The sequence below is a fragment of the Lactuca serriola genome, chromosome 5 (genome assembly GCF_051521515.1).
Source record: "Lactuca serriola cultivar US96UC23 chromosome 5, Lser_US96UC23_V15, whole genome shotgun sequence".
NCBI classification, from domain to species: Eukaryota; Viridiplantae; Streptophyta; class Magnoliopsida; order Asterales; family Asteraceae; genus Lactuca; species Lactuca serriola.
In genome coordinates, this window is record NC_136412.1 from 80,936,136 (window position 1) to 80,949,350 (window position 13,215).

The 13,215-nt window shown below is 37.5% G+C and overlaps 1 protein-coding gene across 1 annotated transcript; it reads right to left on the minus strand.

Annotated features, from left to right (window-relative positions):
* Nucleotides 1–7,377: 7,377 nt before the first annotated feature.
* LOC145052693 (Pentatricopeptide repeat (PPR) superfamily protein) lies at nucleotides 7,378–10,100 on the minus strand. The gene has a single exon (XM_079000555.1). The coding sequence runs from the start codon at nucleotides 9,944–9,946 to the stop codon at nucleotides 7,565–7,567; it is 2,382 nt and encodes a 793-aa protein (XP_078856681.1). The 5' UTR covers nucleotides 9,947–10,100; the 3' UTR covers nucleotides 7,378–7,564.
* Between the last annotated feature and the right edge of the window lie 3,115 nt (nucleotides 10,101–13,215).

The following is a 13,215-nucleotide window of genomic DNA, read 5'->3' on the forward strand; positions in this document are numbered from 1 at the left end:
CTACGTTCCAAGCTGCAGTTTCGGTAGCCGTAGCAGCTGGCATGGCTCACCTGAATGCTAAAAACGCCAACGTGTTAGCAGGAGCCCTATCAGGAATCCCGATCAAAGAAATGGATAGCAGCAACCAGCACCAGAGTGCAAAGCCACCCCAGAACCCCAACCAAACCCACTGAAGAGAAAGTTTAAGAACGCGTAGGGAAGTACCTCGACTCAAAGGCCTTCTGAAGGGAAACAAGCTAAAGTGGCCAATCCCTTCATCAACACTTCCGCCTCGACTCCAAGAAGACCATACCTAGGAAACCTCCCTCGCTGCAACAAGTGTAACTACCATCATCATGGTATCTGTCGAGGACTCGTTTTTGTTATGTGCAACATGAAGGGACATACCACTCGCTTCTGTAGAACCCCGGTTGAGTTCATTGCATCAACCACCAATGTGGGAACCAGTCCAGTATGCCACCTATGTGGTGAAATTGGGCACTTCAAGAAAGACTGCCCAACTGAAAGAAATAACAAAGGCGCAGGAGGAGTCTAACTCTAATGCCTAAGGGAAGCATCAATGAACCCGGTAGAATTTTGGTACGTCTCTCGATCCTAAGTAACTAACCGAAAAAATTAAATGATTAATACTAATTGTAATTACCCTCTCGATAAGGCGAAAGTCGCAACATTATTGTAAAATTCAAAAATCCATCAGGTAAAGCTATGGTGGCTTCGTATATTCGTTGAGGCCATTTATAATTAAGATTGATGGACCTCAAGTGAGTGATGCTGCCTTATCTCCTGTTCCTTGTTTAGTTATGGATTTAGGGCAGAGTCGCTCAGTCAACAGTCCTTGCAATCTTAATTATGCATGACTAGTATATACTAGGCGATTTATAGAAAGGCCTCGTGAGGAATCCATTCATGAAAAGTACACTATTCCAAAACATCAGGACCCTTATAGTTCCGCATCGGTTCTATAGGTCCAAGTATCCGCGATAGAGATACCATGGACGAAACCCGAGACGCTAAGAACTTGTGTGCTCTGTTCAGCACATGGTCCTATCGATCTTCATTCCATATCGTGTCGATGCTTGTTAAATTTGACACTGCCGTCAATCATGGTTCGACTTGGTGCGACCATGTAAAAAAATTTATAGTGCTGCGTAAAGAGAACTTTCACCATAGCCTCTACATCAAATAAAGATTCTTCCGAACCTAGTAAGAAAACCTAATGCGAACCTTCAGTCGTCTCTCTTGTCCAAACCCTCCGAAGTACCTAGGAGAAGGATACCACGCGCTGTTAACCAAACCCCCTTCATAGACAGATAGAACCCAAAGAGAAAGGCTCTACAGGTATCCCAGAAGACAATAACCTCCCGAAGCCTACTCAGTAGATCCCCCAGAAAGACCCTTAGCACCTCGCAATCAGGTTCATGAGAGAAAGAACTCATTATATTAACTTGCTACTACTGAGTATATGCATTAGATTATTATATAATTTAGATCAATAAGAATTAAGATGTGTGCTTCCTCCCTACTCCCTATTCCTCATTGGGTTGTGGGTCTGGGGTGGGGCCACACAACTGAACATCCTGTCGATCTCAATTATATACAACTTGCATACACCGAGTATTAGTGACTAAGCCGAGTATGAGCTCTACCACGAACCTTATAATAAGACCTTCATCCCACCCCATAGAAAAGGAGCTAGAGTCAAGAAAACCGATGTGGGTTGAGCTACTAAAATGACCACAAATCCGAAATTGTCGTAATCCCGATTGAGCCAACATAGTAGCTAACACCCTCGGCTAGGAAAGTAACTCGAGTCGTAAGAGTCAAGCATTGACTACGACCATCCATTCATGCGTAAACCCCACGAGTTAAGCATCTCAGTAGGGATCCTAGAAAACCTGAGAGTTATGACATGTTAAACTCTGAGAGAAGTGGATGAGAATAATCATATGTTTTGAGAAACGGAACCCTATACTCTCTAGATTTAATCTAGATCGAGAAAACTCAAAAACACCGGAAGAGCAGTTGCAAGTAATACTCGCGCTACTCAGGCACTTCGTCCATCCAGTTACAGACGAGTAGTGCATAGGACACACCGCCTCCTCGTGCGAGAAAAGTCACCGTCGCCCTATAGACGTTAGACTGCACTCTCTAAAGTTAAATACTAGAATGTCCAGAACCACATGACCACCTCCGCAACCAAGAATACTCGAATAAAGTAGAATGGTATGTTGTGTTGAGCCTTATAACCCAGGTCACAAAGAGATTGTAGACTTGACACCAGTCTAGGTGTTAGTCGATGGGTTATACAAGAGCACGCACGTTTGCTACAAACTGGAAGGAGCCGACACCTTAGAGAATAGGGCATGTCTTAGAGATTCGTTGGACTACTCGGTGTTCCAAGGAATACTATCTCTAAAGAGATAGTAGAACCACCTCCTGGAATCGTCCAGCACTTCAGAAAATCTCGAAGGGCCAAGTTAGCCTTGATCGGAGACCGCTATCCATGAAGCAACAAAGTGAGTAAGAGCATGATTCTTTCCATTTAGAGATCGTGCTGTGAAAGCATCTATTAGATGATTATGAAAATTTAAATTTTCTAAGCATCTTCTGGTAAAACCCCCCTATCTCACCAACCTCGAGAGCTTCCGTTAGAAACGCCGCAAGAGTTAGAAGTGCAGGTCCATTTTGCATTAGGTCGAGATAGATGTCACGCAACCAATAGAGGCCAGAACATAGCCGATACATCCGATGATCCAGAAAACCTCCGAAAGCCAACCATTAAGAAGTATGAATCCAAAGACGATCCGAGCCTTCTAAGAACCAAACCGGAGAATACCCCCCCCCCCCCCCCCGTATGAAGGAACTTTTGGAACTTCAGAATGGCGATCACATCGAGTGATGATCTAACCATGTAAGTACATTATGTTCTAAGTACTGAAAAGCTCTATCTTCCCAAGAGTTTAGGACCATCTGAGATTCTTGATAAGGATTGGTCCAACCTCCGTCGGACTTCAACTACCTTTGGAATTCCATGAAATCCACCCAAACCTATCCACGTCTTAGACTTGAAGAAGTACTTGTCCGACGCGACTCTCGAAACCCCTCTCGTCAAGATCGAAATCAATGAGAGTCCAACTTCATAGAAGAACCTATAGAAATCACGGACTGAGAGGTCAAGCGAACGAATCGAATCCACATTCCAATCGTGAAGGTTCTCTGGTACGTTAAGCGAAGCCCTAAATTCACTTGGGAGCGTGAGGACCAACCGCGTAGGAAGTACCCTCGTCTCTTTACTCGGTTATTCATACCTACTTCCTGGCCTAAACACTAAATTTTGGGACAAAATTCCCTCTAACGGGGGGATGATGTGACAACCCAAAATTTTCTATTGCTTTGAATGCTCAGCCACTCAACCCAAATTAGTGTCAGACTTATTCCTGCTATCATTTGGCACCATTTAAAGTCTGTTCGAGCATTCTGAGCCCAATACACTTAAGGAATAAGTGTTGGGGTTTATCTGCCGAAGCTATAGTACAACGAACGGGCCGGAAACACATCTACCTGGAGTTCACGGCCAGTACATGGGAGTTTACGGCCGTAAACTCCATGTGGGCCGTAAACTCCACCTTATATAGTGGAAAGTTGGCCATTTGTTCATTCCACCCTTTCCTTTGGCTCAAATCCTCTCAACTATCATCCCATTCTTCGTCCTCAATCTTCAAAACTCGTAAGTTTCTTGTCCCAACTAGTTGATATACTACTTAAGCTATTGATCTTACATGTTTTCATCCATGAAATTCATGTTTTCATAGATCTTCAAGTTTCACCAAGAACACCAAGAACACACACTAGTGTTCTTGGCCACAAACGACCATTCAAGCTCCTAGATCGTAAGTACTCTTATCCTAACTCATTTTACACTAGGTTTAACATGTTTAGGGCTTAGAAACAGCAAGAAATCAAGGATGAATGAGAGTTTACAGCCAATGGATGTTCTTGGGCCGTAAAGTCCCTTTAAGGGTGCAAAGTTACCCTTTCTTCCTTCCTTATGCCCAGAATTCAACCTAGATCCAACCACCATTGAAGTAGGGACTGTAAACATCAAAGAAACCATGTCCTCATAGAGTTTACGACCGTAAAACCCTAAGGAAATGGTCCTTGGGCCGTAAACTCCATAAAGGGGGTCATATGATGCCTCTAACACCCCTATGACTTGTATAATTGACTAGAACCTTGCATGCTTAATCTAGGAACAACAAAACATAAAATGAATGGGAAAACATGAGTTTACGGCCGTAAAATCATGTGTTTACGACCGTGAACTCCTCCAAAGGTCGATTTGGAGCCCCAAATCACTTCATATGCCCTAGATTCGAGTCTAGCTTAATCCCTTGAGTGGTATTAGACTTTTGAACACCCAATGGCACCACTTCCATGAGTTTACGGCCGTAAACTCATGGGGGAAGTGGTATTGAAACCGTAAACACCCCTAAGGGCCACCATTTGAGGAGTAAACTCCAATGTGAGGCCATACACTCTTTATATACAACCCTTGGTACTCCTAGCACTCGTAGTTAAGTGTTTTCATACATTAGGATGTCCTCACTTGCATAATTAGTTATTAAATGACTAATTAGATACTTAAATGTATCATTACATGTTAAATAGGATCCGAGTGTGTGTTCAAGTCCTCACTTGACACCTAGCGTCCTATACCGTCCGTTCATCTGAATCGCCCATGTCAGGTGAGTTCATACCCCTGAATTAACCTTTTAAATGATTTTAACTGCTTTTATGGGGAGGAATACAAGTTGAATTATACAGTTATTAGATCAATCACATGTGATTAATAACTGTATAGCAAAATAGATTTTTGCATGTTAAAGTGCTTTATCCAACTAAAGGTGTTTCAATTCATGTTTTCGAGTCTCGTTAAAGTACAAATGTCCCTTTTTAGATTATTAAAGATTTTTCAAAGGTTTTTAAAGCTTGTTTTATAAAAGGAAATCAAGTTATAAATTCCTATTCATAAGTTTTCCAAAGCTTTTTACCAAATTTTCTTTTATGCTTTTATATTATAAAATGCATGCCCGTTTATGTATAGTTATATAAGTAATGTATAAAGGACTTAGGAAGGCCAGCTTGCCCTACCTCCTTTTCTTTGTTTGGATGTGGCTCTAGGGTATCGGTTATCCGTCCGAAGGTCGTTTAAATATTAGTTATATATATATTATATATATTATGTATACATGTATGGTCATAAAATTTCTCTCAGCCAGTTCATCTCCTTTGGGTAATAAAGGCATCCTTCCATTATTCATATTTTTAGAACACTAGTAACTATTATAGGAATAGTTAGGGGATTCTATTTACTCACTCACTCTCTCTCTCTCTCTCTCTCTCTCTCTCTCTAGTACGACGAATTACTCAGGAGTCAGTTCATTCGTGTGTCTATACTATTATTATAATACTTTAAATGGAATTTGACGCACTATTTCCTGATACGACGCTTCATAGTGCCATCGCCATGTAACCAGAGTCTCCTGGAGGGAGAGTGGACATCATGTGTATAGATCTATACGGAACAGACACTCCGGCATCCTGACTGCTAGCTACAATCTGAGCCGGTATGGCCCATGGGTGACATAATGTTACTAACTCTACGCATGACCTGGAGGGTCATCAAGGATTCAATCGTCAGTCAGCATGGTTACATATGAGTTCATATTCAACCCTTTTATATCCCTTTAGATTGAGCCAGACGTATTGTTCATTCGATACCCTCCTGGAGTCTATGTTTTATTCACTTTTAGACTTTGCGAGGCGTCCCTCCTGGAGTCTATGTTTTATTTACTTTTAGACTTTGTGAGGCGTCCCGCCTGGAGTCTATGTTTTATTTACTTTTAGGATTTGCGAGGCGTCCCACCTGGAGTCTATGTTTTATTTACTTTTAGCCAGCAGTATTACTGCTGAGGTATAATATTATTTTCCCTTATTACTTTTACTTGTGATGTTCCTCACAATTCCTTTAAAAGTAAAAATTATATTTTGATAATGATAGTATTTTTGGGAAATTACTCCTTAAAACATAAAACTGTCGGGTCTTGGTAGAAGACTACTTTTGATAAAGATACTCCTTGGTTTAAACATAGAACGATTGGGTATTGGTAGAAGACTGCTTTTAAAATTAGAAAATATAGGATTTTCTGGAAAGAATTCTAACACTCTGTAGGTTCTAAACCACCACTTTTCTAAGTTTATTTTGAGGAAAAACACGTATTTATACCAATGTCATTAAATACTTATGAACTCACCAGCATTTAAAAATGCTGATACTCGCTTTCAAAATAACTTGTATTCTCAGGTCATCGGTAAACAGGTACACTCCGAGAGCTTTTGCGGAGACAGCCTTGTACCGAGCTGCACTTTATGTTATTCTCTGTATTTTACACTTGATGTTGTTGCGAAATGTAACCTATGTAAAATTATTACTATTAATGCAATGATTGTTGTACTTTGATTACTGTACTGCATATATTGTGATACTTGACATGACGTCCTCCACCCCAGAACGTTTCCGCCGTTCTCGGTTTTGGGGTGTGAAACATGAAGGAGATTGCATATCATATGATCATTCAAAGGGAGGAAAAGACAAGTTTTAGTTGCAAGAAATAGCAATGAACTTTTATTGATTTTTTTTTTTATCACAACATTCTATTTTCATATCTTGTATTTTGAAAAAATCTACTTAATTAAAGCAACCACGTCATTTTCATATAAAATGAAAGCAGGATGCATTTGTTTTTCTTAATTAATTCTACTAATTGTTTAAAAATTCATTATTAAGTTTGTTAACGACTTTTTCATGAAACATGTATTTTCTTTCGTAAAAAATGTAATGCAAAATTATCTATCTTTTGTGTCTTTTTATAATTATGTTAAAACACAGTTTGATATCTTCATTAAAACACTTTGATTATATAAATAACGTCGAAGAATATTTCTCCTCTGATTTTAAAACTTCTTAAAATCTTTGTGATATTTTACCCGAGAGCCTAATATGCTACTTCTTAAAATCGTTATGTTAATTCTACTAATCGTTTAAAAATTTATTATTAAGTTTGTTGACAACTTTTTCATGAAAAATATGTTTTCTTCCATAAAACATGTAATGCAAAATTATCTATCTTTTGTGCCTTTTTATAATTATATTAAAACACAATTTGATATCTTTATGTGATGTTTTACCCGAAAGCCTAACATTCTACTTAAAATCTTTATGTGATGTTTTACCCTAGATCCTAATATGCTACATGTGAGATTGGTAACTTTAAACATACATGAAACCCCATATTAACTCTATAAAAGAACCTTTATGGAGAGAAGATAGATATACAACCACTTGTAAGATTATGTCACACCGATGTTGGATACATTATAACATAAAAAATGACATGCATTACTAGTATCAGAATATCACTCGGTATTTGTATTTGTATTTATAGTAATTATCTATTATGATTGGACTTGTGTGGATGAATTACATCAGCTAGTGTGGACCAGTTTAAGGGTTGCTAGAAGAATAACCTACTGCCTTTTCTACTCCCCTTTCCTTCATGAAGTTTCTCATCTTTTCAGCTTCCTCCCACATCCCTACCGAATCATACAAGTTTGAGATAATTACATAATACCCATCATTCTTTGGGTCACATTCAATCGCGCGCTTTGCAACCCTAATACCCATTTCGGGATTGTTATGTGTTTTACAAGCACTTAACAAAGTACCCCACAAACCTCCATCAGGAACAATAGGCATTGTCAAAACCAAATCTTCAGCCTCATAAAGATTCCCCAATCTACCAAGAAGATCCACCATACAAGAATAATGTTTAAGTGTTGGTTTTAAACCATAATCTCCCATTCTCCTAAATAAATACTTTCCTTCCTTCACAAACCCTACATGATTACAAGCCGAAAGAAGTGCAAGAAAAGTAAGCTCATTTGGTTTAACATTCGATTTTGATCCCTCCATCTTTTCAAAAGTTTCTATTGCTGACGTGGCGTCTCCATGCATCGCGTAACCAGAAATCATCACATTCCACGAAATAACATCTTTTTCACTCATTTGGTTAAATATATGTTCCGATTTTTCGAGTTTCCCACATTTGGCATACATGTCAACTAACGAAGTAGCAAGTGTTACATTACTCAAAATCATTTCTTGATCGATATAATTTGAATGTATCTCTTCTCCTTTTTCACATGATCCGATTTGGGCACATGCAGAAAGCATGCTAATTAGTGTTGCTAAATTAGGTTTAATCCCTTGAAAAACCATTTTATTGAACAAAGAAAACGCCTCATCATAATGCTTAGAATTTACGTAAGCAGAAATCATTGTGTTCCAAGTGATAATATCTTTTTTTGTTATACAAAATAGTTTCCTTGCTATCATTAGTTCTTCATTGTTAGTGTTTCCATACATGTCTATGAGTGAATTCGACACCGATGTATACTCTGTCATAAACCTTTTCACAGCATAACAATGAAGAGATTTTCCAAGATTCATTTCCCCCATTTTTGAACATGAAGAAATAACCGATACTAAACTGTAACAATCTGGATTCATGCCTAAATTTATCATCTTTGTAAAGAACTCGATGCATTTGATTCCATATCCTAATTTACCATAGCAATGAACAATGGTATTCATAAGTTCTATATCAATTACACCATTGAAGACATTTTCAGCATAAGTTATAAGTCCAAACTTAAAGTACATAGTCATTAATGAAATATGAACCATATGATCTTCATGATAATTTCTTCTCACTAAAAACCCATGAAATGTTTTTCCAAAAGATACACATGTAGAGTTGGATAGACCAGATATCACACAACTGATAACCATTGGATCTGGATCAATCCCAGAAAAAAGCATTTCCATAAATTTATCTAAACTTTGTTTTACACATCCAAATTTTCCATATACACCAATAATTGAAGTCCATAACTTGATATCTTTTATTGGAACTTCACAGAAGGACATGTAAGCTTCTTCTAGAGTTCCACATTTGGAGTACATGGAAAAGATTGAAGATTGAACAGCTATCGAACATCCAAGTCCAGATTTTAAACTTACTCCATGTAAGCATCTACCTGAATTTACTGAATCTAAATCGCCACAAGCTTGAAACCCACCTTCTAATGTTCTAAAATTCGGCTTTTCATCTTCTCCACATGTCCTATACATCTCACAAACACACCTTAATCCTTTCTCGCTCTCACCATTCTGCACATACCCGATAATAAGAGCAGTCCAAGCAACCACATCTCTCAGACGCATTTCATCAAACACCTGTTGTGCATTCTCGACATACCCACATTTTGAATACATGTACACCAATGAAGACCCAACCGCAGAGGTTTCTTGAAAAATTCCAACTTTAAACACCAAACCGTGTACCATCGTGCCATTAATCAAATCCCCAAGCTCGGCACAGGCGGAAACGATCATGGGAACTGTAAACTGGTTTGGGAGAAGGGAAGTAAAACCTCTCATGGAAGCGTAACACTCGAGACATTGTGGATACATTCCATTGGAAAAGTAAGCTTTAATGATAGAGTTCCATAGGAAGATATCTTTATCACCATCAAATGCATCAAATACGTGTTTCGATGATACGGGCTTATGGAGATAAGCGTAGAGGGAGATGAGTTTTGAAGAGATGAAAACGTTAGTTGAGTGATGTCCTGTAGTTATGATGTAAGCGTGGTACTTTGTGAGTGATTGGAGGGTTTTAGGAGATCTAATTGAGAGAAATTGGTCGATGTGGTGAGTAAAGTGATGACTGATGGTGCCAGTGGTTGAGTACGAATGAGAGATTGAAAGCTTGGAACCCCCATGAATGGCGATTGAGATGACTTTCTTGTATCTATACATCATCTGGGTTATTCATGAATTTGAGTTTCGGTATTTTTTGAAGTGTATTGAATGGCATCCGGAAGAACATGGAAATATATTGCCACAATTGATACTACAAATTGTGAAGGCGATTCATATCGGGCTTGCAACCGAGGGAGTGTGAGTGGCCACTAACAATAACAACAGCAGTGCACATCATCATGGTTTGTGGAACCGTCATTTTAGGGTTTAAACTTTTGGGAAAATGACTAACGTTTTTGTACTCATTTGGTCTTTTTTTTTCTTTTTTTTGTATTCAATATACCATCAAACTTGTTGTTGGTGTTTATCATAGCCCTTTTGACCGACTTTTGACCTGTGATAGTCAGTCAAAGGGTTATGGTGAGCACAAACAACAAGTTCGATGGTATATTGAGTACAAAAAAAAAGGAAAGGGACCAAATGAGAACAAACGCAATAGTTGGTTACCCTCCTGATTCATCTTCCCTTTACTCATTTACAACAAATCCCACATCATCTCCTACTGATATTAATGACTTTATGAGATTCATTATTGCTTCTCTTCAAAACATAACCTACGAAAGTACATTATTCATACATGTACAACTTTGTAATGCACTTGAATATTTATTAGGGAAATCTTGACTAAGCAGGCGCATTTCATGACTACATTTACATTTCCAATCAAATGATTTATCGTATCATGTATTCTAGATAAGTTTACAAACGAGTGGAATCACAAGTGATATGATTTTTGAGTTTACTTAGCTTTAAGATCGAACTTATGGGATAAGATACAACATCAATATGTACAATATTATGGTGATGTGTCTACAAAAGCAGCATGATATTGTACATATTGATGTTGTATCTTATCCCATGAGTTCGATCTTAAAGCTAAGTAAACTCAAAAATCACAACACTTGTGATTCCACTCGTTTGTAGACTTGTCTAGAATCCATGATACGATAAATCATTTGATTGCAAATGTAAATGTAGTCGTGAAATGCGTCTGCTTAGTCAAGATTCCCCTAATAAATATTCAAGTGCATTACAAAGTTGTACATGTATGAATAATGTCCTTTCGTAGGTTATGTTTTGAAGAGAAGCAATAATGAATCTCATAAAGTCAGTAGGAGATGATGTGAGATTTGTTGTAAATGAGTAAAGGGAAAATGAATCAGGAGGGTAACCAACTGTTGCGTTTGTTCTCATTTGGTCCCTTTCCTTTTTTTGTACTCAATATACCATCGAACTTGTTGTTTGTGTTCACCATAACCCTTTGACCGGCTATCACGGGTCAAAAGCCGGTCAAAAGGGCTATGGTAAACACCAACAACAAGTTCGATGGTATATTGAATACAAAAAAAGGACCAAATGAGTACAAACGCAAAAGTTAATTACCCTCAAGAGTCATTTTCCCTAAATTTAAAACCAATGACTCATAAAAAGATGAATTACTTAGAAATTAAAGAAGATAACTTAGTATTAGTATGGATAGCTATTTCAGAAGACCTATAAATGTCTCCTAATTTTTGGGTAAAATTTGGAAATGTTTTCCATGAATTGGTCAATAAATGAAGAAAATGAGATGTTGTGTGTTTTAAATTAATGTAATCTTTGCTTCATTGAATAAAAAACTAATTTAAAAAAAATATGTTTTATTGTGTTTTTGATATAAATTTAAATAAAAAAATATGTTTTATTGTTTTTAATGCACTTTTTAAATTAAATTTAAATAAAAAATGAGGTGGAGTGGTGTGTTTAATGGTATGTATCATATGATTAATGATAGAGAATGTGGTGATGATGTGGCACCCATCACTTAGTGGTTACCGATGGGTATAATCGATACTATAAATTCATCCCTCATAAGAACAATATTTCAGGCCCATGGAAATATATTGCCATAATTGCATAGATTTTGATAATCGCGATATTGATTGATATTGCAGGTTTTATGCAATTTTAGATGGTGGGATGTGGAAACAAAACAACTCGAGAAATGGACCCACATTAGCCCTCTTAGCTCTTATTCCCAGACTTTTTTTTGTCAACAGTTATTTTTAAAAACATATTTACCATATAAAGGTGTAGATAGAAATATTTACCGATTAGCTCGAGGGAGTGGTGTGTGGTCTATGTAGATATCACATTAGATTTGTCATGCTATAACAAAAACTTGGAGTTACATAGCATGAATTGACATGCTTGCTATATTACTTTTTTTTTTAATATTTGTTTTATATAAAAAAATTAATATAAATAAATTATTTAATAAAAACTTAAATTTCATTAACTTGAAAGAAAATTACACACTTAACTTAAAAAACATAACACATTTGAAATTAAACTAATACACACTTACATTTAAAAAACATAACATGCTTGAAATGAAAACTTGAATTAGATGACAACGAGTTGAAATGAAAACTTGAATTAGGGACCGCCTTACAATTTGTCAAAAGTCAACAAGCTGGAAATGTTTTCCAGCTTCAACACGGTAAGCCTCAAGAGCATTCTCTAGCAAACTATTTTTATTTTCACCATTTTCGGCTTCATGCATCACCTTACGAAACACATTGTTAAAATGAGTTGCAAGTGCGTTTGTATGTCTCCATTTGGAGAATAATTGATTTGTACTCCGATGCATTTCGAGGAACATAGGTTTGACGGTTGTATGTTTCACCGACTCTCCCCCAAAAAACTACGCGTGTTGACGTTAATGTTGATTGAGTTATGAAGATTTGAATATGATGAAGAATGAATAAGAATAATTGTATATATAGTTGAAGATTGAGGGTTTAAAATTTGAAATTTTGAAGGAAAAAAACGATTATATTTTTGAAAATGGGTATTCTTTTTTGAAAAGATGGTATTGTTTGAAAAAAGGAATCTGAGTAAATGGTTAAAAAGAAAAAAAGAAAAATGGCTATTAATGCTTCTCTCTCATCGGTAAAACCCCACCGAGTTGTCGAGACGAGTTCGGCACGCTGTGTAACAGCCCGGATTTCTAGGTATCTTTTATGCTTATATTTTTGGAGTTTTGTGAGGGGACTCGGCGAGTTGGAGCTCAAACTCGCCGAGTAGGATAGCGGTTTAGGACGCGGGTTCGCGCCTGAACTCGGCGAGTCCAAGGGATGGACTTGGCGAGTCCTCGCTGTTTAATGAAACCCTAATTTCCCGGTCCTAAGCCCTATTTAAAGGACCTTATGGCCCTTCATTGCGGCTACCTTGATCTTGAGAGCACCAAAGCAGCTGAGGGTTCTTGTGAGTGAGATAAGAGGCCA